Source organism: Gobio gobio (genome assembly GCF_949357685.1).
Source record: "Gobio gobio genome assembly, chromosome: 11".
NCBI lineage: Eukaryota > Metazoa > Chordata > Actinopteri > Cypriniformes > Gobionidae > Gobio > Gobio gobio.
Genome location: NC_137104.1, coordinates 34,098,682 through 34,121,263, shown reverse-complemented (window position 1 = coordinate 34,121,263; position 22,582 = coordinate 34,098,682). Strand labels below are relative to the sequence as shown.

The window sequence follows — 22,582 nt, the reverse complement described above, 5'->3', positions numbered from 1 at the left end:
AATCAGCGAGTCGAATCATGATTTGGATCGTGTGTCAAACTGCCAAACTGCTGAAATCACGTGACTTTGGCGATTCAAACCGCTGAATCGACTCACTGATTCATTACGCTTCGAAGCTTCATGATGCATTGTTTTGAAATCGGTCATCACAATACAAATCGTTATTTAGGGTTTTTTTGTGCACAAAAACTATTCTCGCCGATTCATAAAGTTATTGTAGAACCACTGTAGTGAGATGGACTTTGTAACGACGTCTTTAGTACCTTTTATGGGTCTTGAGAGTGTACCGTGCATTGTGCCAATGGAGGCCTTTCTGAGCCCTCGGATTTCAACTAAAATCTTCATTTGTGTTCTGAAGATGAACGGAGGTCTTACGGGTGTCGAACGACATGAGGGTAAGTAATTAATGACAGAATTTTCATTTTTGGGTGAACTAACCCTTTAAGACCTGTTTAAAACTATTTAAGACCTAGAACCCAATACTTCAGAGAATTTAAAATTTAGATTTTGAAATTTAAGACTTAAGACCCCGCGGGAACCCTGGTTTGGATACCGACATTTTTCAAAATATCTTGTATTCAGCAGAAGAAATACAGGTTTGGAATAACAATTAAAACCAGTATCAAATAATGAGAGATGTATTGTCCTACAGAGAATTAACAGATCGTAGCTGTACTAATATTCCAGGGACATTGATTCTGCACCAAATTTGGCTAAAAATAGAGACCAAGACACAGAATGGCTGAACGGTTCAGTTTTATTTTGGGTTTACTTCTTCTTGGACACACCCACAGTACGACCACGACGACCAGTAGTCTTTGTGTGCTGACCACGGACACGCAGACTAAAGAAAAAAACCAACAACAAAAAAAGACATTAAAACAAATCACATTAAATGATCGTCCATAAGGATCTTGAACATTATATTTGAGTTTAACATTAGAAGATATCATGACCATTAATATTTTATCACTGGACCTGATGGTATTATTGTCCAACATAATTCAAGACTATTCTAATAAGTTTTATGACACTATTCTCGGATCACAAAAATAATTTCCTTGTTCTAAACAAATCAACGACATCAATTAGTCATTTCACTGTATTGCAGGGAAGCATTTGCAGTGAAACTCACCCCCAGAAGTGACGGAGGCCACGGTGAGCCCTGATCTTCTTCAGCCTCTCCAGATCTTCTCTCAGTTTGTTGTCCAGACCGTTAGCGAGGACCTTGGGAAAACCACAACATTTAAAATCTATTTCATTCTAGTTACTGAAGTAATATTGTAGTAATTGCACTTATTTGTGAAATAAAATGGCAATATGATGTGTTAATAGGCCTGGTCCATGTGCTAATAACAGCATGTCAGGCAAAAAAAATTATTCATCAAACATGGCTATCTGAAACACGCAAGAAATAGCCTAACATTAACCTTTTTGCATGACTAGTTGACTAACAGCTTAAAAACACCTTTGGTCCTGGAGCACCACTGTCCTGTCCTATGATGCAGCCCAATAATACTACCACTCTTTATTCATGGGTGGTGTTAGGATATAGATATATATATAGATATAGATATATATATATATATATTTTTTTTTTAAGATCTGATTTTACAGTCAGCTTTGCACTGATACAACCCTTATAATAATAATAATAATAATAATTTAAAAAAAAAACCCAGAAAGCACAAAAAAGGCACTCCAAACCATACCTGACTGTATTTTCCATCTTTAATGTCCTTCTGTCTGTTCAGGAACCAGTCTGGGATTTTGTACTGGCGAGGGTTCTGCATAATGGTCACCACCCTCTCAACCTGTTCAACAAAGAGAGCAAATTGGTTGTTACAAACGTGTTATTTGCAGTCACACAGAAAAGTTCAGTAAAAAGCAAAGAATGTTTATTAACCTCTTAACTTGCACCCCTAATTTTGAGAATTTTCTGAAAACGACAATGTCTGCAGCTCTTAAACCCTATGGTCTATATTCATAAACCTGGTCTTATTTTAAACTAGACACTTGAAATTGTGTTACCCAAGAGTCATAACTCAAAGTAGTACAGGAACAGAGTAAAACAAGGTAAAATATACATGCAAGTGACTAGGGATGAAACGATTACCGGTTTCACGATAAACCACGATAAAATTTAGTGACGGTTAGTAATATCGTATAAAATTTTATTATCATTAAAACCGCGTGTGATTATCACGGTTGTGAAAACTCGCGGTAAATCTTGTCCAGTCAGCGTCAGTCTGGCGCACCGCTGTTTTCTGAATGAGAATAAATGGCAGAAAGCAGTGACAGCACTTGGGGGATTGTTCTGCCTTCTAAAAGGACCAAATCTGAGGCGTGGTCATATTTTGGCTTTTACATAAGTCCTGAGGGAAACTTAATCTAAGATGGTCACCTTGTCTGCAGAACATGCCAGAGGAAAGTCGCTGTAATAGGGAAAACACTTCAAAACTACGAACGCAAGGCAAGTGGACTTTGACCTCAATACCAAACCTACGTCTGGCAAATAATAACGTGAAGCGAACGAACAATTTGCGAGTGTAACGTTATTTCGGCTGCACACTAGTCACTCTGGCTGTTGAACTTATAATAGTCTTCTCAAAAGCCATCTGTTATAATCGCGTTGCGCATTATAAGCACTTACACATGTTTCTATTGAGTTTATGAATGCAATGTCTCTAAATCAGAGGCGTTCAGATTAGCCGGAGTTATGTTCAGAGCGCGCGCGCCGCGCTCACTCGCTGAAATCTGCACTCAGATCAGAGATAAACGAGCGATGTATGCAGGAGATTCATTCATCATTCAGTGGATGACTGTTTTTGTTCTATTTCAGCAGCGACAATGGTTTAAAAAAAACACAGCAGAACCACAGAGCATCTGATATGACTGGCATAACGCAGGCGAATTTAGGGACCGTCTGTAAAGTTACATACAACATTGGTAACGTTATACACGTTTCAAACTTCAATAGCATTTGAAGAGAATGACAGTCATAAAAAGACTGTAAAGTGTTCATCTATGTGTCAGGTATGATGCACACATTTTGATATTTAATAAAATAAACTGTCAAATCATATGGAAATATGGATATGCATTATTTCACTAGGATACTGTTTGGGCTCTAACACAAAATATGCTAGATTTAAATGTGTCTGATAGAACACTGATGAGAATATTGCTTGGGAATATATTTACAGTGATAATAGAGATTATATTTACGACAAATTATTATTATTTATGTGTTATGCGTTGCTATTGATGACGGCCATTAAGGAAGGAAATCCCACAGAATCTAGCTAAAAAAAGTGCGTAGAGCTGCTTTAGTTATTTGTTGTTTGTTGAATTTCAAATATAAAACTTGTTGAAATGTTTTAAGTGTGTGCATCTGTTCTTTTTGAACACTTTCATCTCGTTTGAACAAAACCGTGATAATATTGATAACCGTGATAATTTGGGTCACTATAATCGTGATGTTAAATTTCCATACCGTTTCATCCCTACAAGTGACTCGCGTTTTTAAAATAAATTGAAATTCACTCAGGGAAAAATGGATGAGACTTTAATGTTAAAGGCCTAAAACTGAAATATAAAACTGAATGTCTGATCATGTTTTGATTCAGATCTGAGGATGATACTCTCAAAAATGTAGCTTCTGTAAGCTTTTATGTCAAGCAAAAAGGCAATTTATTTTTCAGAACATTTGTAATGAGTAGTATTTCATTGAAATAAATCTGCAATAAACTGCTAATTATAATAGATATACGGTTACTGAAAAATTAAAGCAACTATTTACAGAATTAACAAAGTGTAAAAAACTATTTTAGTTGATAAGAAGTGTCAGTCATAGAGTCTGCGAGCTGTGCTAGTGTGTGCGTAAACTGACAGACGTGCACCGATGTGAATGGAGACGTAATCACAAGTAGTATTCACCAAAGCCGTTTACACAAAATCCAAAAGATTTTCTTGAGCCGATACTGCTTTTGCTACCTTAATTTACATCAAAAATGACACAATGGTCATGATGATAATGTTACAAGCCTCAATAAAAAAAAAATGTATTAACCCATAAGAACCCGGACCAATTTATCCTTATAGGAAAATTATGGGGCATATAAAACAGGCTTAATGGACCACTTGTAACATGTTTCTGCAGTTTCTTTTTTAAATACAACTCCTCCTTGTGAGAGATCTGTAATGTTACACATATGTGACATTGGGCGTTTATGATACATTTTTTATGTTACATATATGTCACATTGGGCATTTATTTCTGTTTAAAAAAAAAAAAACATTTAATATTTGTTTTGCTAAATAGCAGGTTTTTTTCTGTTTCTTTTCCACAACATTTATCAAAATTAGGCATATTATAAAAAAATTATTAACAAAACACAATAGACGGATCTTCCAACACTTATCCCCTGATTGCTGATTTTAAGAATCATTGTTGTCAGTGAAATGTAGACATGCTAGTAGAGTCTGAAAACAGTTGCGTAACATTTTGTCAGCCACCATGGTATGTCATTTTCCCAAGTATGCATGATTCCCTGACATTTGGTGCAGATCAATACCAATCAATATTTCAATTATATTAAACAGTGCTGTTAACATTTTTCTGAGTCCCAGATTTTATATAAAACAGAGAAAATATATAACACTAAAAAAAATATTGAATCTGCTAAATTAATTGAGCAGCTCATTAATATTTTTCTTAATATGACAAATGCATAACATCAAAATTCCACCAACTGTTGTAAGGTTAACAGCCCGATTTGACATACGTCACCACAATATTTTCATAACTTGCTTTATATCAATTTGTTATACAGATACAGAACATACAAGACTACTGAAGTCGCTTTTCCATGGGACCAAACTGTTCTCTTTGTTTATTAACCGTTCCATTCCGTGCTGATCCGAGCCGGCCGGTACGGATATGGTTTTGTTATCCACTGTGGTGCTGCGATAATGTTATACGGCAAGTCAGTCGTTGCCTTGGTAACGAGAGAGTTTACGGACGATATGTATTGTAAATATCGACTGCGTTATGAAGGATGACCAGATTAAAATTTTGTAACTATTATTAATATGTGTTCAAATCACCCAAATAGTGCGTTTAGCAAGCTACGGCGAAACGGCAGCCAGGCGACACGCAAGTGATCGAGCCCGAGTGGCAACACACACACATTCTAGCAGCACGGTAGTCGGTGGAGGGAAACTCCTCATACCCCTTCGTTCGAAGTGTGGTCCTGGAAAATCTTCGTTTGAAGGGCTATCTGGCCCTTCCCCTTACCCCTACCACTCCAGCCAAAAAAGAATCGAGACACCCCTACCCCTTCACGTGAACGCGCAAAACGAAGGGGTAGGGGAAAGAGAAGGGGTAGAAATGGGATTGGGCCATAGAGTAACGGGTTTCCACTTTCAAAGTGTATGGCAATATTCAAACTAAGTGAAACAATTAAAAGATGCTTTCAAAGTTTAAAACTTATCGTTGTCTTATCGGGCAGTGCACGGGCTGCACGTCTCCAGCAACACAGAGCTGCCTGTGGACGCCTGTCTGTAAATAATGCTGGGAGAAAAACAATCGGCGAACGCAGCAGCCGTGTATCGGCCAATGCGATACACGTAAAAATGCAAATATCGGCCCAATATATCGGTCAATCACGAGTTGTCACGGTAGCATACAATGGCAGAGGGAGGCGAGACGCAAGTAATTAAAATGCTGTAACTGCTCTAAAAACCGACACCTCGACACATTTCGGCTTTTATGAACAACCTGGCAAGCACGACCTGGAGAACACACCCGCTGTGTAAATCAAAGCTATCTGATTTATCAAAACTATTTAATTTACACTTGGGCACATAAATGCATCTCCGCAAAACGGATATAAATCCGATCTTTAATTCCCGCACTACATGCAGATTTAAAGGTCCCGTTTTTCATGTTTTTTTGAAGCTTTGATTATGTTTACAGTGTGCAATATAACATGTGTTCATGTTTCACGTGTAAAAAAAACAGTATTTTTCACACAATTTACTCATCTGTATACCGCCGTTTTCACTGTCCTAAAAACGGATTGAAGATTTCCTTATTCTATGAAGTCCCTCCTTCAGAAATACATAACGAGTTCTGATTGTGCCAGCGGTTCCCGTGTTGTGATTCGACAGCAGCTTAGCGCATGTTGCCCGGGAAGGTCACGCCTCTTACCATAACGGGGAGATGAATGCGCTCAAACTACAGCCCCTGAAGGCCAAACAAAGGTGATTTGACTCCGGGATGAAAATAACAGCGTCTGGACGACATGGCGACAAATGCAACCAAACGCAACACTTCCTCTTCTCCACGAGGGAGAGCAACAAGACCACGCCCCCTTTTTTTGCGTATTCTTGTGGGCGGAGGTTAGTCAACAAACTGTTCTACTGACGTCATTAAAGCAGGATGTACAGGGATGTAGTCCAAACCGGCCGTTCGCTGTAGGCTTTGAAAGGGAACTTCTGTTAAATAAAATCTCGCTTGGCATTGAACTTAGAGCTTTATAATTTTGCAGGTATTATATATGCTCTAACAGCAACATTACACACTAACTAAAGTTTGAAAAATGGGATCACGAAGAAAAGGACCTTTAATGGAGTTACCGTCAACGAAAACAATAGATATGAGCTGCATTTTATTGATCATCAGCTAATTTCAAAATCAAAGACCGCAAAAGGAGAGCGCGCGGCAACAGCACTGGTAAGATCATTCAGTTTCTTTACTTTTAATAAATATGATTGTATGTTGAGCACATATGACTTAACTTTTGGTAGTTTGTAAACTCACTTGATGAAGAGAGTTGCAGCTGCTCGTCTGCGGCAATGCTTGCTTCAGTAGCGCTGTCATATCTGGCTGTCATATAGCCCATAACACGCTCTCAGTCTCACACGTTAATTTTTTTTAGCATTGTTGCGAGGAGTAACATTACATATGTGGTTTCAACAACCAGATGCATTTAGACTTTAGTTTTGACTGAAGCGGCTTTTAGTTTGTCTTCTGTGCCCAGATTTTTTTTTTTTTTTTAATACATACGAAGCGTGTTTTCTTGGAGCAGGTAAAATTAAAGGTTCAGTTCATATAACTGACTGACAAAATTGTATACATGAAGATGCAGTGCATCGTCAATGCATTGTGATATCGAATTGAACCGAATTGATGACATGATAATTGTAATCGAACCATGAGACCAGAGTAGGTTCAAACTCTTAGCATTGACTGGCTTTATCCAACGAAAACCATGGGTGCTACGATTGACACCTCACAAGCCAGTAATGTGCTTCCTGCATATAATCGAGTCACCAGAACCTGTGATTGAAGCAGAGAGACCAGGGAGGGCTCAACTTCAGCACAAGATTCCAAAGTACAGACCAGAATGGTGAAATACGGATTAAAATCAATATTTCAATAGACATGATTGATTACTCTAACTCAAAACGCTCATGCAAACAAAGGAGGATTTTTGTTTCCCCCATTTTTTCATTGTTTTGGGTTAAAAATTGGGATGCATTTTGAAGAGTGGACCAGTGCCGTTGCTCCCACCACGCGCAGCGCGTAGGGCACCAAGTGCTGAGGGGGGCACCACAAGAAAGCCCTTTAACCCTTTCCTCTCTGGTGTATTTATCGCAAAAACAAGTTCAGAACTTGAATCTTGCTCGCCTGCCTAATCCACTGCATGGCTTAAGGACATTATACTTCTAATACTCTGATATTTTCCTTAATTTGGCATCAATTTATTTACAAAAACCAGGTCAATACACTTAAGGCCTGTTCACACCGGGACGATTTTCGCATGCGTTTATCGCCGACGTTTAACGCCTCGGGACTAAACAAAGGGCGCCAATGTGAGTATGCACACCGACGCGCAAAACGGCAGGCGTAAAAGCGTCATTTTTAAAAAAACGCCTCGGGTTCGTTTTTTTATTTTGACGCGGCGCGTAAAAAACTGGCCGACCAATGAGATCGCCGCTTTTGTTCACGTGCCTGGAGCTGCTGAAGTGACATTAAAACACGACTGGGTGGCGCTGAAGCACAAAACGGTTTTGCCGAGCACACATTGATACGACGAAGTAGTAAGTAGACAAAGAAGCTAATGCTGCTTGCCAGTTTGAGTTAGTAAAAAGTGTGTGAATGGTTTTGGCCATATACATAATGTCTATGGTTTTGGCAAGCACGTAAATACTGTCTCTCTTCTCCTTCTGTGTGACAAGCGAGTGTCAGAAGCGTAAAGTGCCGCAGCACCACCTTGTGCACCGGGAGCGCATCTACTGAATGTGCACGTTCACTCGGCGCATCGGCAGTGGAAATCGCTTGGGTGTGAACACTCAAGACGCGCCGAAAAACGTCACGAAAAACGCTGGCGATAAGCGCGCGCGATATTCGTCCCGGTGTGTACAGGCCTTTAGGGCGTTTTCACACCTGAAAGTCCGCACCAAGGTCCGAACCGAAGTTTATGTTTTGATACATTTTATACTTTCGGTTAGTTTTGGTTTGGTTTCACATTGCAATTATGTGAGCGCACTAAAGAACTTTACATAACGCACTTGCGTCCACTCGTCATCTATGTGGGCTGCATCTGGACATTGATTGGTTTGTAAACAGACGTGCGTCTGATGTCAGCGTCTTTGACAAGAATGAATGAACGGATGCATATCATTGCCACTATTGAACAGTGCGCATTGCTTGACTATTTTTTATTTGTTACGTTTAAAAGTGGACATTTCAAGCTTTATATACACATTTCTCATGTTTGTGAGACAAGTAGCTATAATGAGTTTCGGTTTATTTGAGCTCCAGTTCATGTGTAAAGCATGTGATCGCTCCCGCGATTATTGTCTGCTATAGACTATTTGCTTCTTATGTTTTAAATCCAGGCAATAATCTGATTAAACATTGATTAAAATTCAGATACAATTTATACAAAACGAAATTCACATTAAAGAAAGGCTTTCTAAGCAAAATCATACAAAATTTCGTTCAAAATCATTTGACCTTCTGTCTTCTGACATATTGCTCATCTTTTCACTTTTCATAATCAATGTAGCCTAGATTGAATTTAAAAATAACAATATTTAAACATAAAACCCTGTATACAAGTAACTGATATAGTCTCTAACAATTAAATGTTATACTGTATTTGGGATACATCACAACAATGTCAACTGTAACAAATATTAGAACGTTCTCCATTGACTTAAGTGGGGTGCATTTATGATTGTTGCTTGTCAGACTGTATAAACATGATCCCAGCTACAAGTCATGTCCACAAGGCAAGATCTCAGTTGTCAATGTTAGACAGTACAGCAGTTAAAACTTGTTTAAATAGGATGCACACGAGACTCACCCGGAGTATTACTTAAATCCATGACCGCAAACTGAATTACATGCAGAATTGAAATGTAATCAATTCTGAAATGTAATCAATTACAGCAGTGGCTAGCAAAGAAAAACAATTTCTACCGTCATGGGCGTCGGAAGCAAAAAAAAGTGGGTGGGTCCTCTCTTAAAAAAAAAAATGACTGGAGTAGATGTCATTTACATTAAGTACAAATATACCACCTTGTTTACTAAACGTCTGGTTGGGCCAGACAGAATTATGGAAATCAATAAATTATTTAGCACGCAGATAGTGTAGGGGTAAGACACATGACAGTAAGTTGTGACGCAAATCGACCGAGGTTCGAATCCGCCTTTTGCCGAAATTGCTATACTCCCTTTACCCATTACATATCAGATCGGAAAGGCATTTATTTTTCAACAAAAATTAAGAAAATATTAGAAAAGTGGGCATAAATCTAGTGTGTTTAATAATAAGTGTTTAACGGTTAGGGGTAGGTAAAAAGACAAGTGCTGAATTAGAAAAGAAAATTGAGGGGTCAAATATCATTGTTCGTAAAAAGTCTTGTCCCACCCACATACAATGGTTCTGACGCCCATGTCTAGCGTCAATTTTGATCATGGCTTGAAGAGAAAAAAAAATTGTGCACAGCAAGTGGTGGTTTGTTGTTCTTGCACATAACATTATCATGTTCTGCAATCCTATTGGTTTTTGATTTGACCGTCGAAGCCACACTGCGCCCCAAAACTTGAACACTACCAGAATTTCATCTAAGGTAAAATAGTCACAGCGGTCATTAATTGGCTGTCTGCAAACATGTCAAACTACTGACTTTAATCAAACACGATCAAAGACTACAGATTTTAGCATAGGATCAGAGAAATTTTAGGATTTGCAAATTTTCTCAGATGGCCAAATCTTAGTGTGCATCCAGCTTTACAATTGATCATTTTCTATACAGAATAGTAAACTTAGATAATTAATGTAATTGTCATTTGAATGATTTGAAAAGTGAAATTGTGTGATTTGTGAAAAAGGTATATAGATTTTAGGGCTGTGCATTTAATCATATTTCAATTTCAGCTTCCAATTATTATGAAAACAAGATAATGGAGGTAAAGCGATTATTGTGCTGCTGCCACATTCCGTCCAGCGCAGTTCCCTTTCCTTCACGTCGGTGCACTTTCGTTCCTCCCCGAGCCAAACTTAAGATCCAAATCAACCAAATAAGTGAGTGATGTAAAATGTGACTAATATAACTAGCTTCCGGCGGTCAGCGGTACGCAAGTCGACTTGCTCTAAAAGAATAACCCCTGACGCGATGTATAGGAGCTTTGACACCTCTCGTGGATAGGGCTGGGCAACAAACTCAAGCCCCTCTTTTCTTGTAATCGAAATTCCCCACAATTTCTCTTTAAAAATTCTCATTTTAAACTTCTAATTCATGACCAGTGTTTTGTTTTGCTCGATCCTCTGCGCTTCTGCATTAGTCAATACGCATGGGTTAAGGGTTCAAGGGTCACTCTTTCGCCGCAAGTCAACTTGCGTACTGCTGACCACCAGAAGCTAGTTCTTTTAGTCTATAAAGTTTTAAATATGGATATTTTTCTTACACAAACGTGTCACTTCACTTCAGAAGGCATTTATTAACCCTCCGGAGCTATGTGGAGCAGTTATATGCTGGATAGATGCACTTTTATGGACTTCAAAATCAAGTCAATACCATAATGCTTGGAAGAGCCAGGACTAGCCAACTCCAATTGTATTCGTCTGAAAGGTCATACATTCTAGAATGACTTGAGGGTGAGTAAATCATGGGCTAATTTTTTTGGGTGAACTATCCCTTTAACCTAGTATTAGTAGAATTTTGATCATATCACCCACGAATAATTGTGATGTCACTATTGACCAAACTAATATTTTTTTTAAACGAGTTTATACATTTTGTAACGAAGAATAATAATAAAAGTTAGAAACAAACCCACCTCATCATCAGTGAGTTCTCCAGCCCGCTTGCTCAGATCAATATCAGCTTTCCTCAGGACCACATGGGCATATCGTCTTCCAACACCCTAGGGAGTAAATGTGCAACACGGAGGCTTGAAAACTTAAACTTCACCGGCATTTTCAAACCGAAATGCTTTTAGTTTCAATAACTCACCTTGATGGCAGTGATGGCAAATGCGATTTTGCGTCTTCCGTCAATGTTCGTGTTGAGAACACGAAGGATGTGCTGGAACTTCTCTGGAATGACGAGCGACTAAGAGAGAACAAATCACAGTGATTTTATTTTTTAAAAGAGTCACAATTAATGAATTTGACGCAAGTACACTTAAATGTAGTTCAGGACACCAACATGGGGGCATAACGCTGAAGTACAGCTAACGATAGCTCACTGACTAGAAATACATACTTAAGTTTCTCTCTGGTTTAAACTAAACAAATAAAATAAATATATTACTACATTTCTCTATGAACCTTCAGAACACTGTGACAATACCATGGTATCTTTTTGTAGACTTAAACCGGCGCGGACTAAACACAGAGTTCTATCACTCACTTAAACGTTAACTCTATAATGCAAGCCCAAAATATCCATTTATTTGGATTCTATATGCATAAAAAACATTAAATGTTACATCAGTACTAACATAAGCACACAAATACAGGCGATGTTACCAGATTTGATGTAAAATTTTGAGGATTACATTTCACACTCACCATCTTGTTCGCTGGTTCCGCGCAAAGAGGAAGTGCTCAGGTTCTCGCGATAATTTGTCCCCTCGACGTGCGAACTTTGACCGGAACAGGTTCCGTCGCAATGCAGGGGCTATGCTAATGCAAAACAAGACTGTATTTTAAACCGATGACGTTTAATCATACAGCGCAGTCATTGCTGTATCGTATTTTGTAACACATGTTTAAGAGCGTTTACTCCTTTGAAAATAAATGTCTTATGAGGTTACAGTGTGACATTTTTGAGGGAAATGAATGACTGGAGGGACTAAAAAACTAAACGGACGTGTAGTTTTTGTGAACTACAGACGCCATGGCGGAGGCGCTGATCACTGGAGCTGTTCTTATAAACACACCCGATGATTCTGCGAGCGGTGCGATGGCGTATTTACAGGATAAGGTGATGATTTTCTTTCATGCTATAGCAGCGTCCGTGATGTTTTTTTTACTGACCATGTTAAACCGAACCTGTTTTAGTTACACCCGTAAGCGCTAGCAATGTTAACAGCCTCAGATGTGAATTTAATAGAAATAACACAGACAAACTGTTGTTTTAAATGACCTATCAGAGTTATTATAATTCCTTTGAATGCTGTTTTACTGATTTCGACTGTTATTGGCCCCTTGCAGGTGTTTATTTCAGCCAACATCTGAAGATATATTTTCTATGTCATATCCTACAGTAAGATCACGTGACAGTGCAGTGATGTGTTCAAACCCCCCACACGCTCTCGAATATCAGATGTTAAAATTGAGACGTCGGCATGGCACATAACAACAGGAAATAGTGAAATTCTTCTGCGCATTGCTCTTTTAACCCTCTGGTGCTCTTCGTTTAGGGGTTGCATTGGTTGTCTTCCCGGTCATAAGTAAAAATTTAACTTCCTCCTCCCCATAAACCAATGCAATTTATTTTTCTTCAATAATATTTTTTCTTTTTAATTTTGTATTTTGAGATGATTTGATGGTATTTTTTTATATTTATGCAATAAATATGGTCTATTTTTGCCATTGAAAATTATACATAATTTATTTTTTTTATTTTTATTATTATTGCAGTATTTCAGGTTAAAATAGAGACTAGGCCTTCAAAATAAGGCCTATAGGCCATACTTTTGAAGGCAGATTAGCACCCTCTTTTGGAATTATTTAAGAAATCATCCAACCATGGGTGTAATCATAATGCTGCGTTCACACCAAACGCGAATAGAGCGTCAAAATCGCGTCTACCGCGTCTAGTTTCACACGCAAACATTTTGAATGCATTCGCGCGTCCGCTGCTAATTGGACGCGCATAGAAATCGAGCGCTGGAAGTGAAATTGATGCACGTTCAAGGCACTCCAGGAGAAATATGTCATAAAACACAACTCTGCCTCTTTTCATTTTCATAAAAAAATATATATTAAAGCTACACTGTGTGATATTTCCCCCCATCTAGTGGTGAAAAGGTATATGACCATCCAGAGAATTTTAGTTTCTGTTTCTCTCAATCCCTATTTCGTTTTAACTCCTACGGTGGCCGATTTAGTCCAAGATTAACATGGCTTCCAGTTCGACCTCGTCCACATTCGACACGGAGCCATCGAGTGTTAAAACGCGAAAGGCAAAGCTTGAATTTACGAGTATGTCCCTCTTTGGTTAATGTACTTTCAAGATGGAGGGGCAACATGGCGACCCGCATTCAAACCACTTACCCGTATGTATTTTCAATGGCATATTATAAACGTACGAGAATACTTTATTACTTGTAAGAAGTAAATATACATTAATGAGCACATATATTTTTGAAAGAACTAAGTGTTTTTAGCTAAGAATAAACTAAAAAAGTTACACAGTGTAGCTTTAAGCATTAATAGCCACACAAATGTGGTCCAGGCAACTCCTACATTATCTTCACTGCATGTGTATTTAAATATCCTTTAAAAAATAATGTTATGAAACTTCTCTTTGCCCTCTGTCAAAACGATTTGGCAGACAACAAATTATAGATTCATAACACCAAAGATCAGCCGTTAGATCCACACAAGACGAAACACTACAGGACATCAGAGCCAGCGGCCAACGTCAGATGATTAGCCGAGGAAAGGCTGCTCTCGCCGGGGTTATGAGCGGTGATTGCCCGGTGATTGCCACACGGTGATCACAACTCCAAAAACACAGGATTATTTTTTTTAAATAGGCGCTCTCTTTATAAATAAACCACAGATTTGAGCTTTAAACAACCACATTCTCACCTGAAAAAGTCTTAAAACTACATTTTGTGACACAATAGTAGTTTTTTTTTTTTTTTTTTTTTTTTTTTGACAAAAAACAGCAAAATACAAAACTCTCGTAGGGGAAAGAGAGTATACACATACCAAAATGTAGTCAAAATACAATAGTGAATAACTAAACAGAAAACAACAGAAAAAAAAAAAAAAAAAAAAGGAACGGGGCTATTTATAAACACAAGTCATTGTCAAAAAGGCAAAACATTTTCCCCTTTTCCATTTTTTCTCTTTTTTTTTTTTTGACTTTGTACACATAATTCTGACTTTATACACACAATTCTGGCTGTATATCACACAATTCTGACTTTATATCACACAATTCAAATCCGACTATCACACAATTCTGACTTTATACACACAATTCTGACTTTATACACAGTTCAAATCTGACTATCACACAATTCTGACTTTATACACACAATTCTGACTTTATACACACAATTCTGACTTTATACACAGTTCAAATCTGACTATCACACAATTCTGACTTTATACACACAATTCTGACTTTATACACGCAATTCTGACTTTATATACACAATTCTGAATATATATACACAATTCTGACTTTATACACACAATTCAAATCTGACTGTCACACAATTCTGACTTTATACACACAATTCTGACTTTGTACACGCAATTCTGACTTTATATACATAATTCAAATCTGACTATCACACAATTTAAATCTGACTATCACACAATTCTGACTTTATACACGCAATTCTGACTTTATACACACAATTCTGACTTTATATACACAATTCTTACTTTATACACGCAATTCTGACTTTATACACGCAATTCTGACTTTATATACACAATTCAAATCTGACTATCACACAATTTAAATCTGACTATCCCGCAATTCTGACTTTATACACGCAATTCTGACTTTTTACACGCAATTCTGACTATATCTCACAATTCAATTATGACTTTATACACACAAGTCTGACTTTATACACACATTTTTTTTTCTATTTTTTTTCTTCTTCTCCCCTTCAACAGATAGACCAAAATAGTGCAGTAATAAACAATCTAGTAATAAACAATCTAGTAATAAACAATCTAGTAATTCCATAAGTCCAGAAGTGAAATGAAAATGTGTAAATGTATAGGTGTGTGGGTGTGAGTGTGTGTGTATGCATAAGCAAATTAACCATTAATTATTTATTACCATCTTCATTGCCATCACCACCACCACCTCCATCATACTGCCCTCATTGTATTAGTCTCCTTCTCCTTCCCCTTTTTTCCTATGTAATGATTGCCATTGATTACCATTGCCACCACTCCATAGACAAATCAATTTTAGATAGTAAATTAGTAATGGAGGGTAATATATAAGATAACCCTCCCCCCACATCTATTCAGTCCCTATTTTCTCCTATACCTTTTTTTTATTTTTATTTATTTTTATTTTATTTTGTATGTTGTGTGTAGTATCTATGGTGCATTAAAAGAAGGGGTACAGTGTGAGAGTGTCTCAACTTGGGACAGAGATGCTGTCCTAGGGAAACCACTTCTCTCCTGTCTTTCCTGCCTGAGTGTTTATGAGGTTTTTCAGTGTATATACACATACACCTTTTTTTTTTTTTCCCTTCTTCCTTCTCTCTCTTCTACGTTGTGGTGCATTAAAAACACATGAAAAGATTAGGGGGGTATTGGAAATAATCAATTGATCTAGCTACAGCAGTAGTGGTAGCAATGAAAACCAGGTTAGTAATTCCAAAACAGCAATAATAATAATAATTAAAGCTGCGAGCAGCGATGACGGGCCCAAGCCGGTGGCACCGCCACCCCGGTGGCATCAGTTTAACTGTGCACGGCAGGCAATAGGCATTTAAAATGGGAAAACATAAAAGGACTATGTCAAAGTCATCTGAATTCACCACATTAACTGCAGCAGTTGGTGCTGCTATGACCACAAACCACAACAGCCACATCTATGAGATCAATTAAATTTATATGAATTTCATGTCAGATTATGTCAAAGGTCAAATTGGAATGAGTTCAGAATACCATTCGAATGCTGATGTTGTTTTATTCTAACACTTCTCTTCATGTGTTTTTGAGCTACCTTAGCTACCGTTTGTGCACCAATCTTATGCACCATAAAACATGCTTTCATTTCAATATGGGTGGTCCAATAAATTTTTTTTAATAAAAAATGTATAAATGGAGCCAAATCACAGAAACTGCAAAGATGATTTTAATATCAGTGTCAGGTAAGAGTAAGATGCGTGTCTACATTTTATGGAAGTTTATTATAAATAGCCACTTTTATAAAATCATGTGAAATTTATGTTTTAATACATTTATATTATATCAGTAAATAATTAATTTAAAGACATGTGCATCATACGTGATCTTGGCAAACACATCACATGACGTTTTTATTTCAAGTGATAGTTATTTGTGATAGCCTATATGAAAGGGTTAAATTATGATCAAGAGAGAAAGTCACACACACACACACACACACACACACACAATGATAGAGTGAGAGTGAGGGGGAGGGGAAGGACTGAGAGAAAGGCACACACACAAACTCACAGGGTGAGAGAGACCCCCCCCCCCCCCACACACACACACACACACACACAGATAGAGAGGGGGAAGGGGAAAGACAGGCAGATGGCATTCCATAGACTTAATGGTTTGTATACTGTACAAACTGTACATTCTATCCCCCTACACTACCCCTAAGCCTACATATCGCACACACACACACACACACACCATAGCTGTCAACCCTCCCGTTTTTTCCGGGTTTCTCACGTATTTTAGCTCTTTTCCCGCTGTCTTCCCGTTTTAGTATTTTCCCGTAAAATATCCCGTATTTTTACGTTCTGATTGTGTTAACTCAGAACACGCAACTATCTGGTTTAGTGCCAGAAGACGCGAATGAGAAGTCGCGCGCACTGTGAGAAAATTTTCCGTGCACTCATCCGAGAGCGCGCACACGTCTCTCAGCGCGCAAATATTGAGTTCTCTTTCAAGTCTTGCTCTTGAATGGACAAACTCACGCAAAAAGTATGTCAACATATTGATGAGTATTCTAGCAGACATAGTCTGTATATGGCTTAAGTAAGCTTTATACAGTCCAGAAAAGACGACGCATATCCGAGGTCTTAAAGGGGCAGTAGCCTTTACTGCTCTCTGTTTAATGTCAAACAAAAGACAAGGGCATCACTCACTGCTCTTGATTGAATAACTTTTGTAAGTTTAATAGGATTAATCTTTAATTTATACAGTCATATATGCAATGTTATTTTACATTTGATCAATTTCTGTACCTGAAAACTAATGTTAGACGTACCTGAAAAACCTGAAAAGCATAGTTTATTTTATTAGTATCTTTGCTCAATAGTATTTATTTGTGCTGCTGCTTGTATTTAAATGATTTGTTCTTATTATTTTCTTTTGTTTTATTTGACAGTAGTCCTTTTTTCCCTGAACATAGCAAATACTGAACCGTACCGAAACGGGGAACCTTAAACCGTGATACAAACCGAACCGTGAGCAATCTGTACCGTTACACCCCTAGCGTAACGTATGATAAAATGACTGAAAAAAGGTTGGGAAACACTGGCTTAGGCTACTATCGAAGAAGAAGAAGACAGTTGCAGCCGCGCGGTTGGGAGGAAGAGGGAAAAAGTAGCGGGAAGTAAACTTCAAGGAGAGTATAGTAATAATAAATGATAATAAATGGAATAAATAAATAATAAATGAAAATAATAAATGTTATATTTACCCATGGCCTTCCCTGTTATACAGAAATGTAATAGTTATCAAACCTTCCTTAACTGTATAAATAATAAATGAAATATAGATGAATCATCATTAAAGCTACAATTTTCTCTGTTCCCGTTGTTCTTTGATGAACATTAATGACAGGCTGACTCCACAAAATGACTCTAATTTGCCTCTTTGAAAAATAATTCTCTAATTTAACCTTATTACTATACTAATTGTAATATAAATAATACAAATATTAGAAGAAAAATATTTTAAGTGGTCATTATTGACAATAAATATTGCACAACTAGTATTTAGTACCAAAAGATCTCCTCAAAATATTCAATAAATATTATTGAACTAAAATATAGAACATTTATTTAATTGAAAAATAGTTAAGGTGTATGGTCACATTTGACCATCAATTAGTATGAGTATGACCAATTAGTATGGAATACCTGAAGGCTAAGTACAATAAAAAACATTAACATTAATGTTAACATTGTTGCATTACTCTCCATTATAAAACGATCCTGTATGGTTGATGTAATAATCAATGCACACTATGCTGTACTGTTTACCAAAACTTGCTGCAAACCCCTGTAAAGTGGAGCTGTTGTGTATCAAGCCATTCAAATGTATTGACACAGCGCTAGAAGTATTGAGATTTCTGTGAAGCACGACTGCGCGCGCCGCCGGGAGATGATAGAGCATGTCGCAACTCTGTATGGTTTTTCAACACTCTGGCTTTAACTGTTATGCCATATTAGCGCCAAAACGCTATTTATTGTTTGAATTTCGCATTAAAACTTTAAAAAATGTAAAAGCTTAGACATTGTTTAATATCAAAAGCAGGTTTGGCAATTTGGCGTGAGATTAAGTTGGGCAGCGTGAGAGCGTGAGACAGAGCCTGAAAGCGTGAGTGTCACGCCAAATGCGTGAGAGTTGGCAACCCTAGGCAAAAGAGAACTCGATGTGAGCAGGAAACTGACGCGAGTCTATCTATGCATCGAGTGTGTGTGTGTGTGTGTGTGTGTGTGTGTCAGTGTCCCTTGAATAGCTGACATGAGACGCATCCACACAGACAGGACACTGACACACACACATACACATACACACACACACAGACAGGACACACACACACACACACACACACACAGACAGGACACTAACACACACACAGACAGGACACTGGCATACAGCGCGCTCTCTTGTGTCTTGTCGCGCTTGGAAGCATGTACATGAATAGGAGCGTGATCATGTAACGCTAAGCAAAAATGGATATAATAACGGACGCTGCGTTATTTGCGTTAAATATTTTTAATGCGTTAAGCTTCCGTTTCACGTTGACCGAGTTTGGTGGAGATTGAATAAATCACCTACGAGGAGAACGTAAAAACTCAGACCCTGAATTATACAAATATTCACGTTCAAACAAAAACTTTCTGTGAAAAAAAGACACTTATAAACAGACACTTGTAGAAAATAATGTGAATTTTTTTTAAAAATAAATTTGAACTATGTCAGTAAATAATGAATTTAAAGACAAATGTGTCAAAAGTGATCTTTGCAAACACAGCACATGACCTTCTGTAAAGCACATGTAAAGAAAACACACTCACACTCCTCTGTTTTAAAAAAAGAGTTCTGTCTGAATGAGTACATGAAATCACGGCTGTCAGATGATAAGAATTGTAACTCAAATGTGATTTAGAAAATGAGTTCTGTAGTGATATAGTGTCATAGTTCATGTCCACATTAACCACTACGTTGTAATACCAATAGCCATGTCATCATACACATTTGTGTCCTCATAAATCACATAAGCAAGCACAGAGAGAGAGAGAGAGAGAGAGAGAGAGAGAGAGAGAGAGAGAAGGGAGTTTCAAAAATAATACAACACTGCCCCCTTTTGGTGATAGAGGGGAGGGCACACAAACAGTCAAAAACATTATTAAACTTTGACATGTTGCCATGGCAGCATTATTTGAAATATCAGGAATTCATTCATATGTCTCTATCTGTCATGTTTTCACATTATACTGATGAAGTTTGAAGTCAATCGTGTGAAAATAAGATGGTGATTCAAAGCATTTTTGAAAGTGACACACTTCCTGCTGCCAGTTGGTGGCGCTATAACTTTGACTCACAAAAGTCATATCCATGTGATCGGCCTCTTACAACGAACACACAGCTGAAGTTTCATCCAAATCAGTCAATGTTTGCACAAGTTATTACACACTTCCTGTTTACCTTTTCTCGCCATAAATTCGTTGCTTCGCCACGGCCAAACCGTTTAAGATATCAAAAATCCGTTCGCAATTTAGCATCCTCTGTGTCTTGACTTCATGCTGACCGAGTTTGGCACTGATTGAAACAATGGCCTCGGAGGAGTATATTAAATTCCAGAGCATGTGTTTTCAGAACAACCCATATTAGCTCACTTCCTGTTGGGCTGACACGTAACTTAGAGCACGAAAGTTGTTTGGCCCGATGAGGTCTATATGTGTACCGAGTTTCATACATGTACGTGCAAGTGTGTTTGATATATAGACCAAGTTTTCAGACCCCACTTTAGGGGGCGCTGTCGAGCCCCCCTGCCACGCCCGGGTACCAGCTTCAGCCCGGCTCTGATGGCCGCGCATTCCGATGTGTGTGCAAAGTTTCAAGAGTTTTTGAGCATGGTAAGGGCCCCAAAAGTGCCCGAGAAGTCGATAAAATAATAATAATTAAAGCTGCGAGCAGCGATGACGGGCCCAAGCCGGTGGCACCGCCACGCCGGTGGCATCAGCTTAACTGTGCACGGCAGGCAATAGGCATTTAAAATGGGAAAACATAAAAGGACTATGTCAAAGTCATCTGAATTCACCACATTAACTGCAGCAGTTGGTGCTGCTATGACCACAAACCACAACAGCCACATCTATGAGATCAATTAAATTTATATGAATTTCATGTCAGATTATGTCAAAGGTCAAATTGGAATGAGTTCAGAATACCATTCGAATGCTGATGTTGTTTTATTCTAACACTTCTCTTCATGTGTTTTTGAGCTACCTTAGCTACCGTTTGTGCACCAATCTTATGCACCATAAAACATGCTTTCATTTCAATATGGGTGGTCCAATAAATTCTTTTTAATAAAAAATGTATAAATGGAGCCAAATCACAGAAACTGCAAAGATGATTTTAATATCAGTGTCAGGTAAGAGTAAGATGCGTGTCTACATTTTATGGAAGTTTATTATAAATAGCCACTTTTATAAAATCATGTGAAATGTATGTTTTAATACATTTATATTATATCAGTAAATAATTAATTTAAAGACATGTGCATCATACGTGATCTTGGCAAACACATCACATGACGTTTTTATTTTAAGTGATAGTTATTTGTGATAGCCTATATGAAAGGGTTAAATTATGATCAAAAGAGAAAGGCACACACACACACACACACACACAATGATAGAGTGAGAGTGAGGGGGAGGGGAAGGACTGAGAGAAAGGCACACACACAAACTCACAGGGTGAGAGAGAGACCCCCCCCACACACACACACACAGATAGAGAGGGGGAAGGGGAAAGACAGGCAGATGGCATTCCATAGACTTAAATGGTTTGTATACTGTAAAAACTGTACATTCTATCCCCCTACACTACCCCTAAGCCTACATATCGCACACACACACACACACACACACACACACACACTACCCCTAAACCTACCATCACAGAAAACATTCTGCATTTTTACATTTTTATTAAAAAATTGTTTAGTATGCTGTTAAAGCTATTTTTATTTACGGGGACACATGAAATGTCTTCATAAACCATGATTATGTTGTAATAAACACCCCTCCAACACACGCATTTCTGAGGCTTTGCCCATTTCCACTGACTGACATCTCTGATGTGTGTGTTGAGTTTCAAGCAATTTCAAGCATGCTAAGAGGAATTATACAAATATTCACGTTCAAACCAAAATATCTGACTTCCTGTTGGTCAGAGCTAATGACTGTAAAGTAAAAAATTAACTAATTAATCACATTTTTTTCTGTAATTAATCACGATTAATCGCAAGTTTTTAATATTTTAAGTTTGTAATATTTTGATATTGTAATAATTTCAGTTACTCTCCAAATTAATTTAGAAACAATTTAAAGACAGCATATTGTAAATATGTGTTGTATTGTCATTTTTTATGAATGAAGGCCAGTATCACTGATACTAAATTCTCTATGAAACATTAATGACGTTACATTACAGTATAACTGAAAGCTCCCAATTTCAACATTTATTAGTCTTTAAAAAACAACTTTTAATTTAAGTGAACTTAAAAAAATCTTTACATAAACCCAAAATAATAAATGTTATATTTACCCATGGCCTTCCCTGTTATACAGAAATGTAATAGTTATCAAACCTTCCTTAACTGCATAAATAATAAATGA

At 37.6% G+C, this 22,582-nt stretch overlaps 2 protein-coding genes across 2 annotated transcripts in view; one reads left to right on the top strand and one right to left on the bottom strand.

The window, feature by feature from the left end:
• Nucleotides 1–738: 738 nt before the first annotated feature.
• On the bottom strand, nt 739–12,810 carry rps18 (ribosomal protein S18). The gene is made up of 6 exons (XM_079830072.1): nt 12,096–12,810; nt 11,536–11,634; nt 11,360–11,446; nt 1,713–1,814; nt 1,136–1,227; nt 739–844 (listed from the first exon to the last, which is right to left on the bottom strand). Exons 1-6 carry the CDS (start codon nt 12,096–12,098, stop codon nt 769–771), a joined length of 459 nt encoding a protein of 152 aa, XP_079686198.1. The 5' UTR covers nt 12,099–12,810; the 3' UTR covers nt 739–768.
• Nucleotides 12,414–22,582, top strand: part of vps52 (VPS52 subunit of GARP complex) — a 103,012-nt gene continuing 92,843 nt past the window's right edge. Inside the window, exon 1 of the mRNA XM_079830073.1 lies at nt 12,414–12,510. Coding sequence (XP_079686199.1) covers nt 12,424–12,510 — 87 coding nt within the window. The 5' untranslated portion in view covers nt 12,414–12,423. The remainder of the gene's footprint in view (nt 12,511–22,582) is intronic.